At 41.5% G+C, this 26,229-nt stretch overlaps 1 protein-coding gene across 6 annotated transcripts in view; it reads left to right on the plus strand.

Moving 5' to 3' along the window:
• Positions 1 to 26,229, plus strand: part of NTN1 (netrin 1) — a 183,406-nt gene that overhangs the window by 104,770 nt on the left and 52,407 nt on the right. For 5 of the 6 annotated variants that reach the window (XM_077327511.1, XM_077327512.1, XM_077327510.1 and 2 more), the window contains exons 3-5: positions 2,569 to 2,757; positions 22,129 to 22,278; positions 25,308 to 25,361. In XM_077327511.1, the coding sequence (XP_077183626.1) occupies positions 2,569 to 2,757; positions 22,129 to 22,278; positions 25,308 to 25,361 (393 nt within the window). The remainder of the gene's footprint in view (positions 1 to 2,568; positions 2,758 to 22,128; positions 22,279 to 25,307; positions 25,362 to 26,229) is intronic. The other variant, XM_077327509.1, reaches the window with a different exon arrangement.

Consider the following 26,229-nt stretch of genomic DNA (forward strand, 5'->3'; position numbering starts at 1 on the left):
TGTTGCTTTGTTACATTCCAAACCTTAGGCCAGGATGGGGGGGGCGGATACATCCCGCTCAAGTTTTCGGCCATTCTATATAATTGTCTGTGCATCTGTAGGCAGAAAAATCTATTCCAAATGCATTATAATAAGCAGTTGGAGTAGTACAATGTCCTAAGGGTTGGTAGTCCTAGTAGGGAAGGAGAGCAAGGGAAAGGGGGTGGGGAGTCAAGGATGAAAGGAAAGCAAAAATGAAAGGGGGGAAGTTACAAGCCAATCAGTGAAGAGGGAAACTTGTTTGAGCTGGATCTGGAGTTTTGTTGGAGCTAATAATAGTCCAAATAATCACCAGAGAAAGTCCCCTGGGAAAGGCTGTTTGTCTAAAAGGTACTTTTATACTGAGGTATTGCTAAGGTCAGGGAGGAAGGAAAAGAAGGGACGGATCACTCCATGCTTAAGTCCACGGCTCTGCTTTAGCCGTTCTTCTGTCTCAAAAGTGACCAGTTGTTAACTGGGACCTGCATCACAGAAATGCAGATACTCTGTTGAAGAAAGTAAAAATGGAGGCCTGTGTATATCACTTGAGCAGTTTCTTCCAGCCACACAGAATCATTTTGAACTTGAAAACAACCACAAACATCTTTGTGCTTTTTTAAACAAAATATTTCAGATTTCTGTTTCTTTGATTTATTCCCTAGGTGGGAATTATGCAAGAAAACACTCAATAAAATTATGTGAGGTGAGCTAGGGCAACAGCGGCTTGCCACCACGGAATTATCCAAAGGGGCTCCATTTTAAAGGGACACACATTATTGTATTAAGTGTTTGTTTCCTTATTCCCAAACACTGTATCCCCAAATCTAGCTGAAGTCAGTCTCTTGAGACCAACATAGGTTACTAACAGTTAACTGAAAAAATGGTCCATTGAGGGAGACTTAACCATGGCTGAGTTTAGTCGGATCATGCTTATACCTCTACAGTACTACACAACTTCAGTTTCCCTTGCTGCCAGTGTTTTGATGTTGAATGTGTTTTCATGCACTAATTCAGTTTAGTAAGCTGTAAATGCATACTATGCTTACACCCTTTTTAGGCAAGTTTAACTGAGTTGATGAGAGAGAAGATGCAGCATCAGGGCTGATATGGAGATAGAGTGGGGGATCGCATAGTGAGGCATTAGGGGTGCATTGCACTCTGCTGGGGAGAGGAGTGACTCACATTTACTATGGGGCCTACAAATCATCTCTACAGCTCAGTGCTGGAGAAATATCAATATTTTTATTGGCCCAATTTTTAACACATGCTTCCCTCCTTTTCTTAGCATGATGAAGGATGTGCCCATTATATATTTTTCATCCACATTAATTTAGCCATTTATAAAAGAAAAAATGATGCAAGAAAACCCCTCTCCCCAGTAGTGTCTTGCAATGTGAGAAACTTCTACTTATTTTATAAAATCCACTTTGTTTGAGCAGAGTATATTCCAACACACTTTTAAAAGGCTTTCCATCCCTTAAGAAAACCCTCTTCTAAGCAATTATATATACCATAAGATTGACAATGATCTGCTATAGTCAGTTTCATCATTCTGTTGGTTTATAGGGGATCAGGGAAAGCAGATGGGATGTTAAAAAATGGAATGAACAGGTACATTCTTCGGCAGCTAGCCTTTCTGTTATGGAGTCTCTTCTGTGATTCCCCCCAAGTGGAATCTTCTGAATTTTTGATGCCAGGTTTCTGTTCTCCCACACTTTTGGCAATAAATAAATATATTTTCTCCCACCTCTCTGGTTATCTGCTGCACTTTTTAAAGCCTGTTTTAGCCTCTTGGTGTCATTTAGTTTTTTCTTTGTTTTAATTTTCCAGTGAATGTATTTAATTTTATTTCAATTGATATTATGTGAGCTGCCTTACAAACTTAGTTAACCAATGGCATGGAAATGCCTTAAATAAATACAAAGCACCTTTTAACATTTTTTTCACATTCTGCAAACTCACTCACCCTGTCAATATCTATTTTTATATTTATATTTCAAATTTTCTTTTAAGTTTTCAGTGGTCTACATCACAGCAAGGATGTCCTAATGAACATGTATTTATTTATTTATTGTAGTCCATATTTCTTGAATGCTAATATTGCAGTGCTGTTTGCTTTCATTTAAGTGAGCATGGTTCAAATCAAAATTCAGGTGAGTTGGATGATAGTTATCACCAGTACTTTCTGATGGGAAAGAAAAACAGTTACATGATATAGGGTATTGTTTAAAAGTTTGTGTTTTTGAAGGGACCCAAATCCAACCAAACTGAAGTTTCCACTGAGTTTGATTGAAATTTATCTTGTGTGGGCTGTATTTCCAAAAAAAATTCATATTCTGTGTTACACATGTTTCTATAATATCTACTTTATTCTAGTATGGGCAATATTGAGCAGCATTCTGCTTTTGTGCAGGGAGCATATGAGTTCCAGTTTGGGATAAGTTCAGGACTGTACTGTATGTTCCAATCATGACCAAAAGTAAAAGTACATATTCTGTAAAAGGCAACAGTCACTAATAGTGTTGTTTCTTCTTTCATCTTTCTTTTCAGCTTGCAACTGCAACCTGCATGCCAGGAGGTGTCGTTTTAACATGGAACTCTACAAATTATCTGGTCGCAAGAGTGGAGGTGTTTGCCTTAATTGCCGGCACAACACAGCAGGGCGTCACTGTCACTACTGCAAGGAAGGCTACTATCGAGACATGATCAAACCAATCACTCACAGGAAGGCATGCAAAGGTATGTGTGCCCAGGGAACAACTACCAGGAAATCAACAATATACCCATTTGATTTGTCCTCTGTCTCTTGTGATTGGCATTGTTTTTCTTCTTATAGCCAGATCGTATATGCACAATTATTGAGGTCCCCCTGATTTTAATGGGGATTATATCCATTTAAATGTGCATATGCTTGCAGCTTTAATTTGTGATTTTACTTAACTTGTAATGGCTAATATATTCATTCCCAAAGGTACAAATTGTAACACAGGCCTTTGCTGTTAAACCTGTAACCTGTTCTTTCTCCCCTTTTTCTTACCTTTCTGGAAAAATTAGCATTATAACAATTACTTTAAAAATCTGGGGGGAAATCTATATCCTAAATAGAATATGATTTGATTTATCATGCTTATTTTGATTTTTTCCTTAGTAAAAACAAATTTAAAAGATACTTCATGTTAACTTTGTGTTCCAACAGTAACAAATACTTGAACAATGATTTGATATAGGAGGAAATCAAGTCAAGTGTGGTTTAAATGTTACGTTCAACAGATTTGAATACATGTAAAAATTGTAAAAAAACATGTAAAAATACTTGTAAAAGTTAAAGACCATATAGTATGAACATTTGTCAAGACATGTGGCAGAATCTGTATGATTTACACTGCAATAATGTGCAGAATTGCTTTGCATCAACCACATTAATTTCAATGGACGTAGGCTGGATTAACTCTGCATAGAGTTTCATTGTTAATCTTGCAACCCATGCAGAAAAAACTCACAAGTAATAACTATGCACCTTGGAGATGCACTACCCAGGATTAGTGTGTAAAGCTATGCTAAAGGTTTCCCATGGAGAAGAAGAATTTCATAAGGAAGAAGTCATTTTTAGAACCATAATTTTGAGTGACTCCCATCTGTTTCATTTTCTGACCATAGATCTTGTTTATGTCTTAGAGTTTATCCCAGCATATACATTTAATGTCCTTCAAAATGTTGTTCCTTTAAGAGGAAAGGAAAGAGTGGTGTAGCACCCTTTAAAGGCGTGAAGTGCTATGCTGCTTAGGAGTAACATTTCAAAGGCTTTGGGGATGAAATTATTCTGGGCACAGAGTGATTCAATGTTGGAACCTTTGGCCATAGTATGTTTTTCCCCCTCATGGGAGCTGTCCATATCTCTTGAATGGGATCCCATTCTTAAGTTCTTGGAACAACAGGAAAAAATCCCTTTTCTTCCATTCTTCCATCCGTGATCTCTCCCCCCTCCCCCCTTTCCCCCCATCTCTGTTCTGAAGCAGATTCATAGTAGATGGGTGAATAATGGAGGATAAAGTTGGGAGCATAGATGTGAGGTAAAAGCTGTTGCTGTGAGAATATTGGAAATCTGTTCCTCAGGGAAACATACTGTCCCTAGTTTTCTCCAGTTTTCTTCTACAGCATGCTCACTTGTGCGAGAGCTTAAGCAGCGCAAAGGAATGATTTCTGAGCTTCTAGGAAGCTTTCCAGGCCCCTGTAGCAATTTCTCCCATTCTGAAGCTCCTTTTTGAAGGCACATAATGTACCCATATGAAGCTGGGGGAATTAAACTTGTATTGCGCCATTTGGGGGAAAGAGTCTGGCCCTCTTAGTTCTGAAAGCCAAAACCTGTCTTGACTATGTGCTGTCTCGAGGAAATCATAATGCGTTCTTTAAAGAAATAAAAGAAAAAAAGATCAGAAGTTTGTTTTGTTCAACTTGTCACAGCTTATCAACCTTCTTTCCTCTCCACTCCCCCCACTTCAAACACATAAGCATAGGCACACATACAGAAACGTTGAATGGCTTTGAGCGGCTATTCAGAACACATGTGACTAGACAAGTAAAAACAAAGACATGGAAAAGCGAACTCAGACATAAGGGAAGAAAGACAAAGGTGTGAATGGATTGTTGAAGGTATTCAGATCAGCAAAAGGGCCTCTGACATCACAAACAAAAGCTTGCCTTCCCTCCCTTTCTCACAGGTGTGCATACCATCAAGCGGTGGGCTTCATTGAATAGGGCTGGTATCTGGGAGGACAAAGGGCATTTCTTTTACAAATACACGCAGACGCAGATTTGCTGTGCACACATACAGATACATACACACAGGGTAAACTATATATAACTCATATACAAATGGACTCTGTAGTCAAAGGAACAGCAGCAAGCTCTCCCCTGGAATCAGCTATAAATCAGAGAACCAAGGAAGACTGATTGACAAGCTCTGCCTTATGGCTTGCCTTCTAAAAAGCCACACATTTTATGGCTCATCGTTTGTGCAGAATGATTTAAATGTCTTTCAAGTCATGCATTGGTATTTATTATAATTTATAATTTATATTTATTATAAGGCAGAGTTACACACAGGAAGCATATCTGTTCCACATAATATATTTCTAGTAAGGCCTTGGAGGAGGAGCGTGTCTCATGGCTTAAGTGCCACTCAGCACTTAGCACCCACTCCTCCAATCGGCTTACCTGTCTGTCCAGCAGCCAGCCAATCGCCTTCCATCCCCCACCCCTGACCAACCCTCCTCCTCCCACTTCCTTTCAAGGTTCAGAGGCTGCAGATCCCTGCTGCATGAGAGCATTCCCTTTGCAGGGGCCTTCAGCCTGCAGGTCCTGGGGGGAGGGAGAGGCCATTCACAGAGTTCTTCCACCCCAATCTAGCAGCTATTCTATTCCTGAATGCAATGGGCTTGGCCCGTAGTGATAATATAAAATATGTAGCCAAGGAGGTACAGTGGTTAGGTAGACAGATTGGGCAATCCCCCTAAATATTAATATTTAAGTTTTCTATCCATTTAATCAAAGCTGGGGAGAGTATAAAGGACTCTATCACATCTCCTTGTAAAGCACAATGTTCACATTTCTGTGACAGATGAAAAATAGTTTGGCAGACTATACCACAATCATTTTTGGGACCTGGTATTTTGCCCCATTTAAACAACAGGTCTGCACAACTGCCAGAGTCTTTTTTATATTTTACTAACCGCCATCCATACTTTACATGGCAAGTCAAATCCTGTGTTTCTCTCAATGATGTTTATCAGATGGATATCAGATGGAACTAATTTTATCCATATTCATTCCCTGATTGAAATTTTGTGATTGCAGGATTTGTGCAGATTTTAATGTCCGGTGTCAGAACTTCGGTCTGGATAGGTCGACATCAGCCACATCTTTGCGTATGGGCAGTTCTTTGTTTTCAGTCATAAGATCTCCTGGCTATTCCAGACACATGCAGTAGTTACCGTATGTGGTGGGACAATAAATGAATGGATATCCTGTGATTTTTGTGTGAAAATGTGATCACTCAGAGAAGCATTATAATAACTTACCCTGCTTGAAGTAGAATATTAATGTTCTATTCTGCACGGCACTGAGAATGTGCTATCTCTGTTCAAATTGCCTGAAAAAGAATGTTGAGTGACTTTAAAATGTGTGCATCCTTATACCAGCAGTGAAGGTTCCAGTTCTAAAATGACATTATCATTTATCCTAAATCAGCAGGGCTTCCTGAATGTTGGAGCCTATGAAAATATAAAGGGGGCCTAACAAGGAATGAAAGGGGCCCCAATTTAAAAGGTTTTCTCTTAAAACCCAGCTTGGTGTGGTGCTTAAGAGTGGCTGCCTCTAACCTTGAGAACCAAGTTACATTCCCCAATCCTCTGCATGAATCCAGCTGGGAGACCTTGGGCCAGTCACAGTTCTCTCAAAACTCTCTCAGCCTTACCTACCTCACAGGGTATCTTTGGTGTAGAAGGAAGAGTGGGCTGCTTTCAAATTCCTTCAGAGAGTAAAATGCGGGATACAAAAAATAACTTTTTATTCTTCTTAACTTGGTATTTCACAATCCCTAATTGTAATTGCTTATTTGCAACTGCACCATCTTTCTTGAGCTTCTTTTCTTCCCATATGTTTTGTAACTAGAGGAAGAATATGGCCAAATTTCTGCAAGTTGTTTCATGTTAGCAAATATCTCCATCATGCTCTCTTGTTTTAAAACTGCATCAGTAGTGGTTGTCTGAGCCTTGTTGCCCTTTTCTTGGAATCTTGTCACATATTCGTCCACTGCCCCATTTTATTTGCTTGCATCTTTTCCCAATTTCTAATTTTCTTCACCCACCTCAAATCTTATCCAGTATTTCTCTGTTAGCTTTCTTTTCTGTTCGACTTCCCCTATATATTCAAAAGCATCATTTCCCTGTATTTTATCTTTCATCCATATTTCATATCCATGTAGCGGTATGTTCCAGAAGTATATTTTTATTAATTTGTTTACCAGGAAGCATGAAAATTATTTTTCCCATGAACAGAAGGAATATTGTACACAAACAATTGAACATTTTATGCTAATAAGTCATGTATGTTGTGCTTGAGCTCCTTTCAGCATCACCAGGTGCAGTAATATCTTGCATAAGACAATCCCACCCATAATAAAGTTAAGCAGCTCTGTATTCTAACTGCTAAATGGTGCAGTAGTAGAGGAAGGAACGAAGTGGGATACTGGCAGTCAGGGGACAGGTGAGGTAAAGTATTTGGGGATCTGTTTTGTACACACAGGTTGGGAGACTGTGAAAAGGCAAAGACTGAGAACCTGGCTCACTGGAAGTGATTCTAAGACACCCCCCCCCCCAGTCTAGTCTCAAAGCTTTTAGCAGATGTTGCTTTCCCTTCTTTTATGTTATATTTGGAACCGTTAGGGCTAGGACTGAAAGCCGAGATACTCGGGAATACAGCGGCAGAAGCCAAGTTATGAGACTCATGGAATAATCGCAGCCATACAAGCAACCTTGTTCATGCTCTTAAAACTCTGTCCTGTAGTTCACTATGTTTGTGGGAGGCAGATGTTTTGTATGCCCACCTCATTCATTTGGTCGAAAGGAAACATGCCTGGCTAATGTGGTCCACTCAGAAGAACAGTCTGATCCTTTTGAATCAACTCAGATTTCAGCTGCTGAGAGCAAAGGGTGGGGGCTGAGGGTGAAACAGCCACACCACTCTGAATGTGGAGGGAGGGAAAAATGCCTTGACATCATTACTTGGCAGATTTGCAGTCCACAAGAGCAGGCAATTCAGAAAGACCAAAGAAATTCAAGCTAGTGGTAGGAGAGAAGCATTTTTGACACAACAGTTTTAATCACTTTCAAGCTCCTTTCGGCTATCCTGAGGAATAATACACTATCAGTAGACTGAATCTTAAACCAAGACACAAAGGCTGCCACAAAAAAAATGGAAAACTGAACATGGTCCCATGGGGGGAGTGGAGGGATGCTAGCCTACAAGTCAGGCTTTCTCAACCAGAGTTTCGTGAAACCTTGGGGTTTCTTGATGGTCCTGGAAAGGTTTTCTGAATGGGTGGGACTCATTCATTTTTGTTACATATTTTTAAAAATTTGTTAAACATTTATTGGGTGATATGACCACCCACACTCCCAAAGTGGCCAATGATGAGCCTGGAGGGGGTGGGAAGGAGAGGGGCCTTGGGTGTTCACTGCTATGCTTCCCAACCATATTTTGCATGGTCATGCCACTTCTGGGGTTTCTCGGAGCCTGAAGAATGTTTCAGGGGGTTCTCAATGGTAGAAAAGTTGCGAAAGGCCACTCCAAGTAATGGCTGGAGATCTCCCACTATTACAAATGATCTCCAGGCAATAGATATCAATTCACTTGAAGAAAATGGCTACTTTGGAAGGTGGAATGCGTGCATGCACGAAAGTGCCACGCATGCGAGATTTCGGCCGCGCAGCGCGCATGTGCGTGGACCAGCCGAGCATGCGCGATGCGCGGCACAGCCCTGATTCCCTCTCCCCCCCTCCCACAGTAAGAAGCTTCCCGGGCCGCAAGCTTGCGGCCTGGGATGTTTTTTACTGCGGGGAGGGGGGACGGGGAGAGGGAACTGCGGCCCGGCGCCCTGGCCTTTGCGGCCCGGCACCGGGCCGCAGACCGCAGGTTGGGGACCACTGCTCTATATATTTGTGAAACAGCCTGGGGGGTGGAATGTGTCCGGCTATCCAAGTTGGAATAGGGCCATTCAGGGTGCATCCAGCAAAACTGGCTGCACTCTGATTGTCCCTGCCCCTGCAGCTCCTGCTCTCCGTCCCTAGACTCTAGCCTCTTTGCTCTTAGATGCACCTCAGTGCCTGGAGCCAGCAGCAGATAAGGGGAGAGGGCCCTGGGCAAACGGTCATGGTGGAGGGCCTGCTAATGAGGGCCTCCCAGCCTACTAAGCTGGTCCTGCTAATGAGGGCCTCTTGGCCTGCAAGGCTGGGCCTGCTAACTAGGGCCTCCTGGCCTGCTGACTGCCTGCTAACAAGCTGGCCAGCCCCCGCCCGCCCCACGATCTGGCTGCGAGCTGTGGCCCTAAGCCACCTTAAGCTGCCTGACAAGGGGCCAGGGGAGGGGACCCTTTCAAGGCCCGTTCTTAGTTTTGAAGCAAGTACCTTAAATAAAACTTTGTTGCTCTTAAAGTTGCCACTGGACTATAAATTTGTTTTAAGGAAAGAGGGGTCTTCTTAATGCTATCTTATTTAGAAATTAGCTTCAAAGCCCGCTCATAAGAACAGGCTTTGAAAGGGTCCTCCCCGTCAGTGTCCTGGCTGCTTTCCAGGCCGCCAGGAAGTGCTGAGGGCGAGGGGTGGGGGGGGGGGGGAGGGAGCGCTTCGCAGGGGCATGGCAAGCACACCTAGCGACTCTGCAAGGCCCTGGGTGTGCTTGCCAGGCCCCCAGGAAGCACCCCCTCTCCCCCACTCCCTCGCAACCAGATGGCTTCCCATGGACCTGGAAAGCACACCTGGGGCTTCTGTGCGGCTCCGGGTGTGCTTTCCAGGCCTTTGGAAAGCACTCCCTCTTCCCCACCGCAACCCCCGCAGCCGGATGGCTTACCGGGGGCCTGAAAAGCACACCCGGGGCCCCTGTGAGGCCCCGGGTGTGCTTTCCAGACCTTTGGGAAGTGGCCCCTCTCTCCCCTCCCCCCTGCGGCCTCCCCTGAGGCCCTGGATGTGGAGCGGCGGAGTCATAGACATGCCTGGCTCTAACAGCCAGGCACGGCTGTGAGGCAAAGGGTGAGGGCTTGGTGAGGGAGGGCAGGAGCTGTAAGGGCAGGGCCAATCAGGATGCAGCTGGCTGCACCGTGATTGGCCCTATTCCAACTCGGACAGGGAGAGTGGGAGCTATAGGGGCACGGCCAGTCAGGGTGCAGCTGGCTGCACCCTGATTGGCCCTGGAGAGGCCAGACCGTTCATTCCCCAAGGCTGTTTAACCATTATTAAGAGGCACCAAATGGATAAGATTATTATTATTATTATTATTATTTATTTTATTTTTTTTAGACCGCCTTTCTCCAAATAGGTCTCAGGGCGGTTTACAACAAAAATAGTTAAAACACAATAAATCCCCATAAAACCCCCAATTAAAATCAACAAAAGTTACATATAACATATAGCAGCGGTGGTCACAATTCTGATCTTAGTTCAGCCTGGTGGAGAGAATAATATTCAGAAGAGGGTGGCACCAATACAATAGATCTAACAATGATCTCGATGTTAGAGATCTCAGTATTGGAGGGGATCCTCTGATGGATTAGTGGGAGAGCTGCCCTGGCCTCAACCATATGCCTGGCGGAAGAGCTCCGTCTTACAGGCCCTGCGGAAAGCTGGTAGATCCCGCAGGGCCCTTAGCTCTTCTGGGAGCTCATTCCACCAGGTTGGGGCCAGGACTGAAAAGGCCCTGGCCCGGGTCGAGGCCAGGCGAACATCCCGTGGGCCCGGGACAACCAGTAAATTCATACCCGCAGAGCGGAGTGCCCTGCGGGGGGCATAAGCAACCAAGCGGTCCCGCATGTAGACGGGACCCAGGCCGCGTATAGCCTTAAAGGTCAATACCAATACCTTGAATCTGATTCGGAAACAGACTGGTGCAGATAACCAGTGCAGATGACGAAGCACCGGATGAATGTGGGCCCTTAAAGGTGTTCTAGTGAGGACCCTGGCAGCCGCATTTTGGACCAGCTGTAACTTCCGAGTCAAAGACAAGGGAAGGCCCGCGTAGAGCGAGTTACAGAAGTCTAATCTGGAAGTGATCGTTGCATGGATCACTGTGGCCAGGTGTTCCGAGGACAGGTAGGGCGCTAGTAGCCGGGCTTGGCGGAGATGGAAAAATGCCGTCCGAGCTACATTGGTGACCTGAGCCTCCATAGAGAGGGAGGCATCAAATGTCACTCCCAAATTCCTGGCAACTGGTGCAGGTGTTAATTGCACCCTGTTCAGGCATGGCAGGTGCGCTTCCTGATCCTGTTCTGCCCAGCCACAGGACCTCCGTCTTGGAGGAGCTGAGTTTCAGGCGACTCTGCCTGAGCCATCCAGCCAGCGCTTCCAAACAGCTGGCAAATGTATCCGGGGTGGAGTCCGGCTGGGTGGAGTCCGTCCATTAGGAAGTAGAGCTGGGTGTCATAAGAAAGCCAAAGGAAAAAAGATATTCCATTCCTAAGAAGGCACCAAAGGAATCATATCATAGAATCATAGAATAACAGAGTTGGAAGGGACCTCATGGGTCATCTAGTCCAACTCCCTGAACTATGCAGGAAACTCACATCCCAATCACTCATCTACCGTAACCTGCCACCCCCCTGAACCTTCACAGAGTCAGCCTCTCCGTCAGATGACTATCCAGCCTCTGTTTAAAAATTTCCAAAGATGGAGAACCCACCACCTCCCGAGGAAGCCTGTTCCACTGAGAAACCGCTCTGTCAGGAACTTCTTCCAAATCTTGAGGAAGAAACCCACATATGCCCTATTTTCTCAAAATAGTTAACCAGAGAGGGAAGACAGCATGGTATAGTCTGATTTTGCCTTAGTTGCCTTATTCTTACCATTGAAAAAACATTATAATACAGCCAGCAGTAGTCAAAATAGTGACAATATCAGGTGCTAGTATTGTCATATTCCATCCCGCTATAAACATTATCATCTTTCACATAATGGAGGCAGGTCAGCAGACATGACAAATATCAAGGACTAGGCCCTGCTGCTGTAATGTGAAGACAAAAGTTAATATTAATATCCAAGGTATATTGAGTTGCACTTTGTGTGTACTTCAGTGTTCATTGTGTTTCCTGCTGCCCTTTCTTACCTTTCTGTGATTCTGTTTCTCATAAAAATCAGGTGAAGTGGTGAACTTTTGTCTGGTCAATATTACTTCAGACTTCTGGTGAATGAATATTTCTCTAGGTCAAAATTAACCCTGCATGTAGAAAACTGAAAGTCAAAGAGAGAAATTTTCACACTGACAACAGCAACCAAGCCCCCCCCCCCTTATATCAAATGTATCAGAAAATAACGTGAATACAAAGCTATTTTTATTAGTATTATAGTGTCAACTAACTATTTTTCTTCCAGGTGGACATGACCAAAACCCTATTTTGCATATAGATTGTACTGATGGATCTCTGGGTGGGATTAATTTCTATGCCGAGGGCCAGTGTTTGGTAAGACAAACCATACTGCACTGTGTTACTGCCCAGGAGTTAATAGCTGCGGCACATCAAAACATCAGAATTCAGGAATCAGGAAAACCCTCTATGTTAATCCAGCCTGTTTCACTCAAAGTCTTTCTGCTCCATGGGATTTAACTTTTCGATAAATGAACATTTATCTCCTTTACGTCCACTGAAATGTTTGAGAATGTTTTGTGAAAAATACCAAAGGAGCCTCATTCTGAATGAATCAGAATAAGAAGATCTTACTTTTGGAATGTTTCAACACATTGGTTGATGGTTTGTTTGTTTGATTGTTTTCTCTTTATCGCCCTATGGTTCTTAACAAGCACATCTACAAGAACTAAGAGATATAAAGAAAATGAAATCTTAGGTTACTGGTAGGTAACAACACAATATAAAATATAAGTAGTTCCTTTTGAATGACTTCTATTGTTTAATGCAAACTAACTCTAATGCAGCCTTTTACACAAAGGGGGATTCTTTGGAGGCACTTGTTTGTTAAGGGCTTTTGTCAATCTTGTGCCCATGGTCTTTTATGTTTATGTTTTGATTTTTAAGCTACAAAAAATTGTAATGAACAAGATTTGTGAAGGGCTACCATCTAACAATCTCAGCCATTTCTCCACTGATAACATTTTACATTTCCACCTCAGCAGAGACTCTGCCATTAGGCCAGGCTTTCCAGAAACCCCAAGAGCTTTGGACGCAATTTATTAACCCACTTACTACATTCTCATCAGCTTTGCCAGCAACTCATCCTCCATCCTATAGACCAGAGAACATTTCCCCATAAGACTTGATTCTTTCAACAATTTTGTTCTGATTCATTTGCATTTAAAGCCTTAAGGTAAATCCATTGGTGTCTTTTGATAATAAAAGCAAAGTAACTGCCTGTCAGGCAAGCATGCAGCAAACTTCCTTATTCCTGTGAGTCTATGTTGGCTGGTATGGCTTTCAAAAACTCCTGCCATTCTGTTGAGAATCTGTATGGAGTGCTTGTATGTAACAATACAATTTCATCCATTTACTCTAACAGACATGTCATCATGCTAAACTGCTTTTCCTCATCCTTGTGCTTTCCATGTGTCACTCCATCATATCTGAGCTAGTATTTCTGAATGAACAATAGCTTTCGTGTTAAGGAAACAGAGAAAAGTGTTCCTTGGAGATACACTGTCAAAGTAAACTTGCTTTTGAGAAGTGTGCTTGGTCTTGGAGTTGTATAAAATATTTCATATACATGATGAAGAGATTTTGGTTCTTTGCTTTTGGAAGTATATATACAGCGGACTGTCAACTTTCAATGTCTTCTTAAAGTATGTTAATATTACTGTGGTGTTATATTATTTTTTTAAGCCCTAGCTGATAAGAAACATGGCCTTGGATTTCTATCAGTGGCATGTGAATTCTCCTCCTTCCCTCTCTGCATCTCCAAATGCCCACCTGAAATACTGATTCAGGGAGATGAGGAACCTTCAGGAACAAGATGCGGGGAAGCTGGAGATCTTCCATGTAGGGGGGAGAATCAGTAAATATTGCCCCCACTTGCACATATGAAAATGATTGATGGGGTCCAACTCATCAACAATTCAGTTGTATTCTGAATACTGTTCTCCTTCAGGAACTTCCCTTAACAGAAATTAGGCTGGCTGCAGCCCATGCAAGCTTTTTTCCCCTGCCTCTACCCCCAGACTGTGGAATTCCCTCCCCCGGGAATGGAGATTGGTATAATACTTATGGGTCTTCTGAGCTAAACTTGTAAATGTCACTTTTTCCAAAGGTCTTAGAACTGGGTTAAGGAGGTTGCTTTCAGTTTTATTATTTGACTCTGTGATTGTTTCAAAAGGTTTTAAGTTATTTAGTGGTTTTTAACAGAAATTTTATTATAAACTACCTTGAATACTTTATGTAGAAGGGTGGTTGAGAAATATCCTTATTAAATGAATACCTTTGTAATTATAAAAGAATCTAAATTGAAGATCTGTCTACCTCTGTAAGTAACTAACAGAACTACTTCAAATTTTCTTTCCGTTCCATTTAACCAAGTTCATGGTGCACAAAATTAAGTCCAATACCTAATTTAAGCAGTTTTATTTTAAATAATAGAAGAGTAAAACAACCAATAAGAGCCTCTTGTGGCGCAGAGTGGTAAGGCAGCAACATGCTGTCTGAAGCTATCTGCCCATGAGGTTGGGAGTTAGATCCCAGCAGCCGGCTCAAGGTTGACTCAGCCTTCCATCCTTCCGAGGTCGGTAAAATGAGTACCCAGCTTGCTGGGGGGTAAACGGTAATGACTGGGGAAGGCACTGGCAAACCACCCCGTATTGAGTCTGCCATGAAAACGCTAGAGGGCGTCACCCCAAGGGTCAGACATGACCCAGTGCTTGCACAGGGGATACCTTTACCTTTAAAACAACCAAATGAACTATGTGATAAACTGTAAAACTAGTTCAGTTTAAAGTTTTTTAAATGAAATGCTAAAAATTATACTTTTTACTAAAGAATCTAAAACAGTGCAAGAAAGGAACAAATGATGACTTTTAGCTATATATAATTATGCTTCCTTATGAAAATTTTGGCCTTGCTTTTTATAAAGGAAGTTTTCTGTGGTTGAGAAGAATATCTTCTCCCAATTCTTTGCTGTAGACTGAACTCAATTCTGAAGCAAATGGAAACTCTTTGCTAGGCCAGCAATCACAATGCATCTGAACTGCAATTTGGAAACAAGCCACACACACATACACAAAGACATGACAGATTGAGGAGGGATATCACATGAAGTAGCAGGAGTGGGATCATGCCAGGTCCTACCAGGGCATAGCTTGGAAGTTCAAAAGCAGCCAAGCTGTCATATGCTTGTGGATGGTCAACAAAGAAGTAAGATGCCACAGGTTTAAGAAGTTGTCTTAAAGAGGAATAGAATGGGATGGGAAAAGATGGGAAAAGAATAGATGGGAAAAGAAAGCCATTTGAGGAGGCAGTTATGTGATAATGAGCTGCTATAGGCTTCTTATTCCCATCCTCTCCCTCCTGCCCCACTTGTTCCATTGTGTTAAAGTACTCTGATGAGTTCTGCAGAGTTCAGGTGTAGCCAAGCATTTGCAAATTGTTTTGCTTTCATGTGTCTGTTCTGAGCTATGAAGCCCAACCTGCCTACCTAATCATTATATCCCAACTAAGGGCAAAGCCCATTGTACCCAGGAATGTACCAGGCAGTAGGATGCAGGCTTGCACTGTGTCCTCCCTTGGTGCTGGCTCTCCTCCCCCTGCTTTATCTTGAGATCCAGCAGGGTGAAGTAGTTAAAGAGTAGTAAACTCTAATCTCTAAGGCCAGGTCTGATTCCTCCATGTAAAGGTAGCTTGGTCACCAACTTCCAGATGGGACCTGGAACTCTTCAGGAATAACAACCAATCTCCAGGCACCAGTTCCTCTGAAGAAAACAGGTGGAAGGAAGGAAGGAAGGAAGGAAGGAAGGAAGAAAGAAAGGAAGAAAGAAAGAAAGAAAGAAAGAAAGAAAGAAAGAAAGAAAGAAAGAAAGAAAGAAAGAAAGAAAGAAAGAAAGAAAGAAAGAAAGAAAGAAAGAAAGAAAGAAAGAAAGAAAGAAAGAAGGAGGGAGGGAGAGAAAGGAAGGAAGGAAGGAAGGAAGGAAGGAAGGAAGGAAGGAAGGAAGGAAGGAAGGGAAGGGAGGCAAAGAATAATGGAGAAAGAGAGGGGGGAAAGGAAGGGAAAAAGGAAGGAAGGAAATCTCTCATCTGCCCCCCCCCACTTGTTAGGGCATGCAGAGGAGCACCCCATGGCCACTCTGGGCTCTATGGGGTCTTTGAGTGGTTTTTCCTCCCCCCCCCCCACCAATTGGAGTGGGCCATGGTGAGGTGTGTGCAGGCCTCAGTGGGCCCCGTCAGTCTGGGGTGGTGGAGGGTTGTGGTTCCTACCTGGCCCCCTGGCCCCACCCAGGTGTCATCAAGGCCTGCACAGGTGGCAGCAGGCCCTTTTGGGGCAGGGACAGGCATTTGCAGGTTCTTCCTAGCCCCTCAAATTTGGGCAGGCCACGCAGAGACCTCTCCAGTTTACTGTGGGCCCTGTCCTGCCAGTGGGTGGCCATTTCCTGGCAAAGAATGTCAACCCTTTAAAAATGCAAAACTGAATAATACCACTAGTGCCGAAACAGTCTTTCTCATACCCTTCTGAAAGAATGAAGTTGATAGGGAGGATCCAAATCACCTTTCTTTGTAAAACCATTCTGACACATATGCTTAGTTGTAAAGGCAGTTTGGTAAGCCTCTTTGATTAATTTCAGCTCTGATATTTGCCAGGCTACTGGTACTAATGTAATTCTATTGAAACAGAACCCCTCTCAGGTTTTATAGTACTGCTGTAAAACTGTTCTACACTCTAGGGAAAGGATTTCCATGCTTTTGATGAAAAAATGATGAATGATATGAACCATGAATGTACTCATACTTCAGTTGCCAAAGTAAACCTTAGTGAGGAGCAGTGGAATTTAACATATGGAAAGGCAGCAAGTAGGCTTAATGTAGGCTAAATTTTTAATTAAGAATGCCAGTCTTCCTCCTTAATTTCTGCTCCAGAGATTCTTAGCCAAGTTTTAAAGCTTGTGCAAAGGATCATTGCTTAGCTTGTTATCCCTGGAATTTGTAGCTGCTGCCATTCTCACATGTGCAGAGATTTGACCCTACCTTTGTGAAAAGTGATTAGAGCAAGGCTTCAAACAGTTTTATGCTAGGTGTACCAGCAATTTGTTCTGTAGAGAGCTGAGTGGCTCTCAAATAGTCTGTTTACCTTTGTATACCTCTGCAAGACAGGAACATTTGCACATAAGTTTGATATTTGCAGTTCATATTCATTATGACCATGTTCACTGTTTATTTTCAAAACCCAAATGGCCACTGGTATTCTAAAAATAAAGTCCAGTATAATATTTAATACTTCTAATTTAAAAGAACAACAAAGAGCTTGCAATATTATTTCACATTGCTATGGAAACAAACAGCATTCCTGAAATATGTTATCAGAAGATAGATAAATGCATATAATCAAATGCATTTGTGAACTATGAGTAAGTGTCATAATGACTTCATGACTTGGAAGCATTGCTTTTAAACTGGATTAAAAATTGTAGCATTATTGTAAAATCAATAATGTATACATTTAAGATTTATTTCAATAGTATTAGAAAGTTTTGCTTCCAAGTCATGAAGTCACTAGGATTCTTCAGTAACTTCAGCTGTTTGGCATGCTTTTTAGGTGAGGCCTACAAAGTTCTTCAGAACCACAAACCACAAACTACATTTTCCTAGTTGTAATCTTTGTTGGAGTTAAAGCTTTGTTTTCTTTCTCCTCAAGCAATCTAAATCTTTGTGTATTTGGTAATAGAAATGTCCTATTTTTTCCCTCATTCTGGTCATTTCACATTCTTAATTCCTTTGCAGATATATCAGTCTTGGGGTTAGATCCTTAATACACACCTAGATTTCTTGCCAAAAGGGAGCAATAAAGAGATGCTATTTGACTTTCTTTCCTCTTAATATTTTGATTGAAGTTCTAAAACTATAATTTGCCTGCAGAAATTCATTTAGTATTTCATTTTTGTTCAAGTTAAATAAAAAGTTTAGTTTCTAGTTTCCCAATCCTCTATTTTTTCAGTACCTTTAGAACTTTCATCTTTGAAATGTTACTCACTTGCTAACATAAGTTTTCAGTGTGGTGAAAGACGGACAGAATTTTCTGCTCTGAAAAGCATAAGGTAACATTGTAAACATTAAACAGTTTTATCATTCTCTCTGTATTCTGTGAACTGCTGCAGCCTTTCCCAGCTCCTTCATGCTGAGAATATTAATCCAGTAAACTAAAAGTCTGTCTACATTCATTGATGATACCACAGTGAAGTCACACACCAATGCCAAAAATCCACTCATGCTGCAGATGTCCTAAAGCTCTAGAGAAGCCAATGGTGTCACACACTTCCACGTAGATTACATCCGGTACAGTTCTGTGTCCAAACAAGGATCACCAGCCTCTTTCCCTCTAGACCTTTTAAGCTTCAGATGGTGATGTTCTGGAACTTCAGTTCTGGCAGATGGTCCCTTCCCCCACTCCTTTTCACTCAGGCTTCTAACTTTCTGCTCCTACAAGGGGAGGCGAGAACACATAGCTCTGTAAATCTGCTTCCAAGGCCTAGTATTATTGTTTTGGAAGTCTGTTTTACTTAAAGCTGCTTTTCCCAGCACTCCACATCAAAGATTCTGGGACATCCTTTCTTGGATATTTGCAGGTCCATCATATTTTGCTTGCCTGTCAAATATAAAACAGAAAGGGCTTCAGGGAAAAACAGGGATGGGGCCTTTCTTGATCCTTTAGGAAAGCCAGAAAGACATCTGGACATAAACAGGACAAAGATTTCTTGGAACTATATCTGACCTCCGGTATTATTCCCAGAACATTGTTCTGACATGTCCGCTAGACTTCCCCTGTGACACAGCCAAGTTCAAAAATGGCCGAGACACATTCAGGGGCTCTCTGCTTTGTGATCATATCTCAGCATGTGTACATACAGCTCCTAGAGTGTAGGGGCTCTGCACTTGCACAGATGCTCTCATTTGTCATAGCTTTGGTATTTGCTTCAGGAAATAGATTATTTCACTGAAGAAAATGTAAACACAGCCCAAATCAGCCACCATTGTCATGGTGGAGGGTAAAAAGGATACAGGATTTATTTATCTATTTTACAAATGATATATTTGCCAAACCTATGCCTATAGACCTGTAGTTCGGTGTCAGTTTTGAGATCATCTTATTTTTTAAGAAGTTGTGTTTTGTAGATCAGAAAACTGTTTTGAATGAGCTCCTGGAGGAGCTGTGGGCCCTCAGAGAGCTTTCTGCTTTCCAGAGGGCCTGCAAAACAGAGCTTTTCCATTAGGTTTACGGTCGGGGCCAATGCTAGAGCCAATATTATGGGTCCTCTCTCCTGCTGGAGCGTCTACATCTCGGCACTGAACATCTGGCCCCCCGTGCTGCCTCTGAAAGTATTATGTTAAGAATAAGGTTTTCACCATCTGGAATTATTGTAATGTTATTGGGTTTTAATGGGATTTTATGGGGTTTTATTGTATTGTTAAACTTTTAATGTAACCTGCCACAAGCTGGTTCCTGAGAGCCAGAAATTGAATGAATGAATGAATTAATTAATGAATTAATGAATTAATGAAATGATCCTTTTTTGTTACTAAGTTGCACTTGAGTGGCTGTTGCTAAAGTCTTAAAACCGTGCCATAACTAAATTAATGCAATGTATCTGGAACTTAGAAAATTTTCCTCTAGTATACTTTGCAGCCGGGTTACCTTGCAATGCACATAAACACATGAAGTTGCCTTATACTGAATCAGGCCATTGGTCTATCAAAGTCAGTGCTCAGACCAACAGTAGCTCTCCAGCGTTTCAGGCAGAACTCTTTTACAGAACCTGCTACTTGATACTTTCAACGGAGGATTTGAGAGACTGAACCTGGGATCTTGTGCTTGCTGTACCACTGAACCCTCCCCTAAAAACATAAATACCAGGAGTTGGCAGGTCAAAAGGATTTTTAAAATGCAATATAAATTTAGATGTGCTGTCTTTTTAAAATGAAGCAGTATATTCTTTTGTTTTATACAGAGCCAAGCCTGCACATGTCCCTTTAGGGGGCAAATAGCAACTCCCAAGCTGCTGTTTGAGGTTGGGAAAATAGCATGAGGGGAAGAGTTAACTCCTTTCACACTTTGCTGCTGCCTCTATTCAAGCCACACTGCAGCTGCTATTTACCTATAACAAAGGCTAGGGCATGGATCTTCCATCATTTTGTCTAGTTTGTGCATTACTAGCCATTGCACTCTGCAGAGAAACATCCCCATATGCTAAAAAAATGCTATTTCTCAAAGTATAAAATCCACTATATTAAGTGTCCTATTTTAACAGTTCGTATCCCAACAGCCGGCTCAAGGTTGACTCAGCCTTCCATCCTTCCGAGGTCGGTAAAATGAGTACCCAGCTTGCTGGGGGGTAAACAGTAATGACTGGGGAAGGCACTGGCAAACCACCCCGTATTGAGTCTGCCAAGAAAACGCTGGAGGGCGTCACCCCAAGGGTCAGACATGACCCAGTGTTTGCAAAGGGGATACCTTTGCCTTTACCTTTTATTCTCTAGCATTCTATCCTGACAAGGGATAATTTTGAAGATTTGCTGTATCTTTCAATAAAGGTACAAATGGAGATTACTGTTTGAAAATAATTAGAAATAAATGCAGTGGCTTGAATGGTTGGTCTTCTGGCAGGCATATCCCCAACAAGTTCTAACACTGTTCATTGACTGATACAGGGATTTTTAGTACAAGATTTATGAGATCAATCCTATGCAGACTGCATATAACTGCATTTTAAATCTCTTACTGACAGTGTAAAATCTCATTGCTTGACATAGAAAATCAATTAGATTTGTGTCATTCATAATTGTAATTTGAGCTTTTAACTCATATGTTTGGGATACTTGACATCTGTTTTGAATATTTACATTGTAAATTAATGAGAAAGGGGAGAAATAACAAACCAAGGTGAAAAAGTATACCAATAGAGAAAAAGAATTAAAAAAAAAAACCCTGCTTGGTTTTGTGAGTTTTTTATTTCTTTGTTTGCTTTGTTTAGAAGATCTGTATGCTGCCTTTCCAGGCGACCTGTAGTTTACCAAGTGAAATATGAAAAAACAACAGCATAAAAAATTAAAAATAAAGAAAACCCAGGATTCAAAACTCACTCAGAGCAAAAAAAGAGCACAAAACATTAAGCAGCTTATAAATATGTCTCTTAAAACAGCTATGGGGTTAGAAATGGCCTCACCTGGATAACCCATAGTAGCCTGATCTTGTCAGGTCTTGGCTGCTAAGCAGGGTCAGTCCTGGTTAGTATTTGGAAGAGAAACCTCCAAGGAATACCAGCAATGGCAAACAACCTCTGAAAATCTCTTGCCTTGAAAACACTATGGGGTTGCCATAAGTCAGCTGTGACCTGATAGCAACAACAACAACAACAAAAGGCTAGTAGTAGACTACCAAAAAGATAATAGACCAATTCCTTAGTTATACAAATAACAGTTTACCCAAAAAAGAGCACTATGTCCATATAAAAAACATCAACAGATCCTTGGCTAATATGAACTAAGTTACTGGAGACCCACTAGTAAGTTATTAAAGAAATCATATTAATCCAGATATATACCAAATATTTGGTATTCATATTTATCCAGAATTTCTAAATTTAAAAACTAATTGAAATATAAGTAAACGGGAAACAATCCAGCTCATGCAGGGCCCTGGTCCATTAGAAACGGAAATGAAGTCATCTCAGGAACTACATCAGACTCCTGTAGCTGGGTTGGAAGTAAAAATTTGTCATAAGATAGAAAATAGCCTATACATAGATTGTCCTTAGTATCATCATGAATCAGGGGTTAGATGGTAAAGATCTGGCTTGAACATTTTAAACTTTATATTTGGCCACAAGTTTATATTGCTTGGGAAGGGTGCTATGATGGTGATTGTAATGATAAACATACTACCTTGATAAGCCATCACTTTCCGTTCAGGTTTTCTGGGACAGGTCGTTGTGTTTCTAATGCATTGATATTAGGATCTGTCAGTTGCCCTCAAGGGTGAAGACCCTCTTGTCCTTGCCCTGGCTGTTCTTAAATCATCCCTGAATCTCTGGTGGAACACTCTCGGCTTCCTTCAGATATTGTTGCCAGTTAATATCGCATATCCTTTTCGGAAAAAATACTTCCTCCTCCCTGCCTCCCACCTCTGATCCTCTTGTGTGTTCCCCCCACAGCATGTGATTGCCATCCCGTGGGTGCAGCTGGGAAAACCTGTAATCAAACCACAGGGCAATGTCCCTGCAAAGATGGCGTGACGGGCATCACTTGCAATCGATGTGCCAAAGGTTACCAGCAAAGCAGATCTCCCATTGCCCCCTGCATAAGTAGGTGGATGCTCTTTCTGAAATCTATACCATAACAGAACTAATACTGAGTTTCGCCTGTTTACTAACAACTGACTGGGTAAACTCATTTAGTGTTCTTTCTAGATAGACTGTTGGCTGTTTCACACAGTACTGTTTAAATGGGTACATGTTACAATCCCATGTTATTACCCACAGTAAGTGTGTTTCTTTTTGAACATAAGCACTTTTTACTCTCTAACTCATTTGCAAAGTGCACAGCTGGGCCCAATGGCAAGGTGGGAAACAGGCAAGTGGGTCTATACTGTGGGTCTGTCACATGTAACCATTCAAATTATAATTTGTGCAGTGACCCTGCATGTTAATTCTGTGTTGCATTTCTGCATGAATTTATGTATATGACTATATGGATGAAATTTGTGCATCTTATTGGCCTCTCTGATTAGACTATATCAATACAATTAAAGTACAACCTGATCTTCCAACCTGATGCATGTGTGGTCTTTGGAGCTACTTGATAGCATTAGCAGATCTGAAGTCAGTCACTGAGAACCAAGCTTCTTAGTGAGGAGGATCCTACCTCTAATGAACAAAGTGTGAAGCCTTCTTCCAGTTTATGAAGCTCTTCTATGATTCTGTGAACTTAGGCAGATTGTGAGTTGGTGGGCAGGAAAATGCCAATCACCACTTTGGGATCAGGAAGCAAATTTCTTCCAGGCAAGACTGGCCAAGGATTCTGGTTTGTAGGGGGGGCATCATCTGGGCATGGAATCAAGGTCACTGTGGATGAGCGGGTAGTTGTGAATTTCCTGCATTCTGCAGGGTGTTGGACTAGATGACCTTGGAGGTCCCTTCCAACTTGATGATTTTATGATTCTAACAACAGAAGAGCCATTTAAATGACAGGAAATCTCCTTAAGTTTGAGAATAGCTTCTTGCTTTGCTCAATGGAGTGGTAAGATAGCATCAAGATCCACCTCTCTTGTCCACCCATGCATCAGCAAATACCCATCCTGCATTCTGTTTTGGTCTCACTGCAACCCTAGGAACTGATTTTGTAGGTATATAGATAGATATTGGCTGTTACTGCCAATGGTGTTTGGTTCCAAAGGCCAGCCTTGAGGTATAAAAAATTATATTTTTTTAAAAACCCTAGATTTGTTGAATGGCTGTTGGTTGCTTTAGGATCATAAGACACAAACAATTTCCTATTCACTTTTCCTCTCCCTATTGCTGCCTGTTTTCATGGCTGTTTCTGATTATTTTATGCTATTGAGGTCTTAAAATTGTTGAAGCAGGCCCTGTCTCCCTCTGCCTTTAAAAAAGCAAACTCCCAAGTAATTCTGGGAAACAAAAGGGTTATGTCTGGAAATAAAGAACAGCCACATCCTGCCCATCATTGAATTGGTGCTAATGCAGAAATCAAAGGTTATGGTTGAAAGAATCAAGTCTTTATGGGATGCCCAAATCCTGTTCTCGGTATGCATTTCAAATAATTTTGAATAAATATTAGTAAATTTGAAAGTGAAAGTATTTGTGATCTGAAGGCACACAATGTGGCAACCTTGTTCAAGCTATGTTGGTCTCATGTTGGGTTGCCATCCTCCAGTAGCCTGATGATCCTGTCCCCTGGAATTACAACTGATTTCCAGATAACAGAGATCAATTACCCTAGAGAAATTGTCTAGTCTGGGGACACTGTCTGTATGGCATTGTATACCCCTGAGGTCTTTCCCCTCTCTCCGTGAACTCCTCTCTCCCCAGGCTCCACCCACAAAATCTCCAGGAATCCCCCCCCCCCCAGAATTAGCAATCACAGTCTCCTCAGTGCCTAGATGAGAGCTCTATGCTTGCCATTTTGAGTTCCACACAGGATGAGTGAAAGGCAAGAATAACACACAAATAACTACAAGTCACCACCGGAGCTATTATTTTACACCTTCAGGATCACACATGAGCATTGATTAAAGCATAATATGTTTTCATCATTGTTTTGCTCACACAAATTGGAGGACAGAAGCAGTGGAGTTACTTAGTTTTATTATCATTTTATGTTCTGCATACAGATTTAAACAAAATTCATTTTTTAGTACTTTCAGTACTTGATTGTGTAAACAGTAAATGACCTTATTCATATGTTTAAAAACTGGGTACAATGAATTTATGGAATGGGGATCAGAACTGAAGAGGCAAGACCTATCTGCTCTCCAATTTCCATGCATTAATTTTTAAATGTATCTATGTGCATGGAGCCTAGAAAATTCTATACCAGCCTTTCTCAACTTTTTTACCATTGAGAAACCCCTGAATCATTCATTCTTCAGGCTCTAAGAAATGCCAGAAGTGCCATAATCATGCAGGATGTGGTTGGGAAGCATAGCTAGTGCATGCCCACCCAGACCCCTTCCCCATATATGGTCATATCACCCAGTAAATGGTTAACGCACACACACACACACATCAGGAAACCCTTCCAGAGCCATGAAGAAACTGCAGGGTTTCATGAAACCCTGGTTGAGAAAGCCTTCTCTATACACATGAAGGCTGATTTGTGCAAACTCAGAATAAATGCTGGATATAGATTTTCAGATAACTTGCATGCATATAGGTTCTGTCATATGAAATGATCAACACATGGCTGTTGGAAGCAAAGCCAATGTGTACAGTCATGATGATCACGCAGAACGATTGTGCTCAGTTTTTAGAATGTCTAAATAGGACTTCAATAAACTACCTTTTAAAAGGAAGACTATAGACTGGAGCTGGGGTCAGGCACTTATTAACTGTGCTAAACTGTGCTGAATTCTGATCGTAATTTCTAGTGGAGCCAGATATTGTTCCAGAAATGTGTGACTCTTGTTTTTATGTTACCCTAATACATCAGAATCAGTGGAGTCATTGCTGTTTGCAATACCATTCAGATGGCAGCCTCAACGTTCAATTGCCTTCTTTGTCCTGTGCCCAGTAAGCTTTCCATAATGGGAGAAAATAACGGTTTCTTTGCCACTGTTTATTTTCTTTTTCTGTCTACTTTTTCTTCTTCCCCACAGAAATTCCTGTTGCTCCTCCCACTACTATGACCAGCAGCACAGAAGAACCTGCAGGTATGTGATTTCTTTTGTTTTTAACCTCTTCAACTTTCTTCATAAAATCTCTCTGCTGTGACAGTAAAGATTTACAGCCAAAATTATTGCCAGTGTAAAGTAGAAGTAAATTAAGCTGAAAATCATCCAGAGTTTTTCATCTTGGGTAGGGAGCACAATCACATCCTTGATAAATGTATTCTACATTTTAGATTAATATAAGCAGCATTACAGGTTAAGAGTTGCAAAAGAATAAAGTACTTTCATGGTGTTTCATAAATATATTGCAACATACACAGCTTTTCGAGACTATGTAGGTACTCAAGTGTAACCTAGAGGACCAGTTGATTCCATAAATCTTCAGCTCTTACCCAGTCAGATGAGTTTAGTTCCCCAATCAGGCTAGGAATGAGAGGTCAGTCCTATAACTGGGCTCCCATTTAGAAATCTTTTGCTTCAGTTATGTAGTAAAGGGTGTCAGTGTAAAATACCTTTTTAACAGGATAGATTCTGTTTGATTGAGTTTCAACAATTGATTTCACACCCCAGTTATCTGTGTATTCTTTTACCTTACAAATTTTTCATCATCCTGTTAAATTATATTACCTGCAATGAGCAACTGAATAGTAATAGCTAGCAAGATACCCATCAGGATTACAGATATAGCCATTTTGGCTAGAACTCTCCAAAACGGCCAGATTAACCAGCTAGGTTAATGGGAGAACACCACAAGAATTTCAAGAACAATGGCATTATTATACAGACTTTTTGATAAATAAGAATAATAAACAGGGTTAGGGAATCAAAAAGTACACCCCTACGGTGGACTATGTATTCTATATCTGTCTTCTATCTTTTTTGTATTGTATTCTAAAACTTAATACAATAA

The sequence above is a fragment of the Paroedura picta genome, chromosome 3 (genome assembly GCF_049243985.1).
Source record: "Paroedura picta isolate Pp20150507F chromosome 3, Ppicta_v3.0, whole genome shotgun sequence".
NCBI classification, from domain to species: Eukaryota; Metazoa; Chordata; class Lepidosauria; order Squamata; family Gekkonidae; genus Paroedura; species Paroedura picta.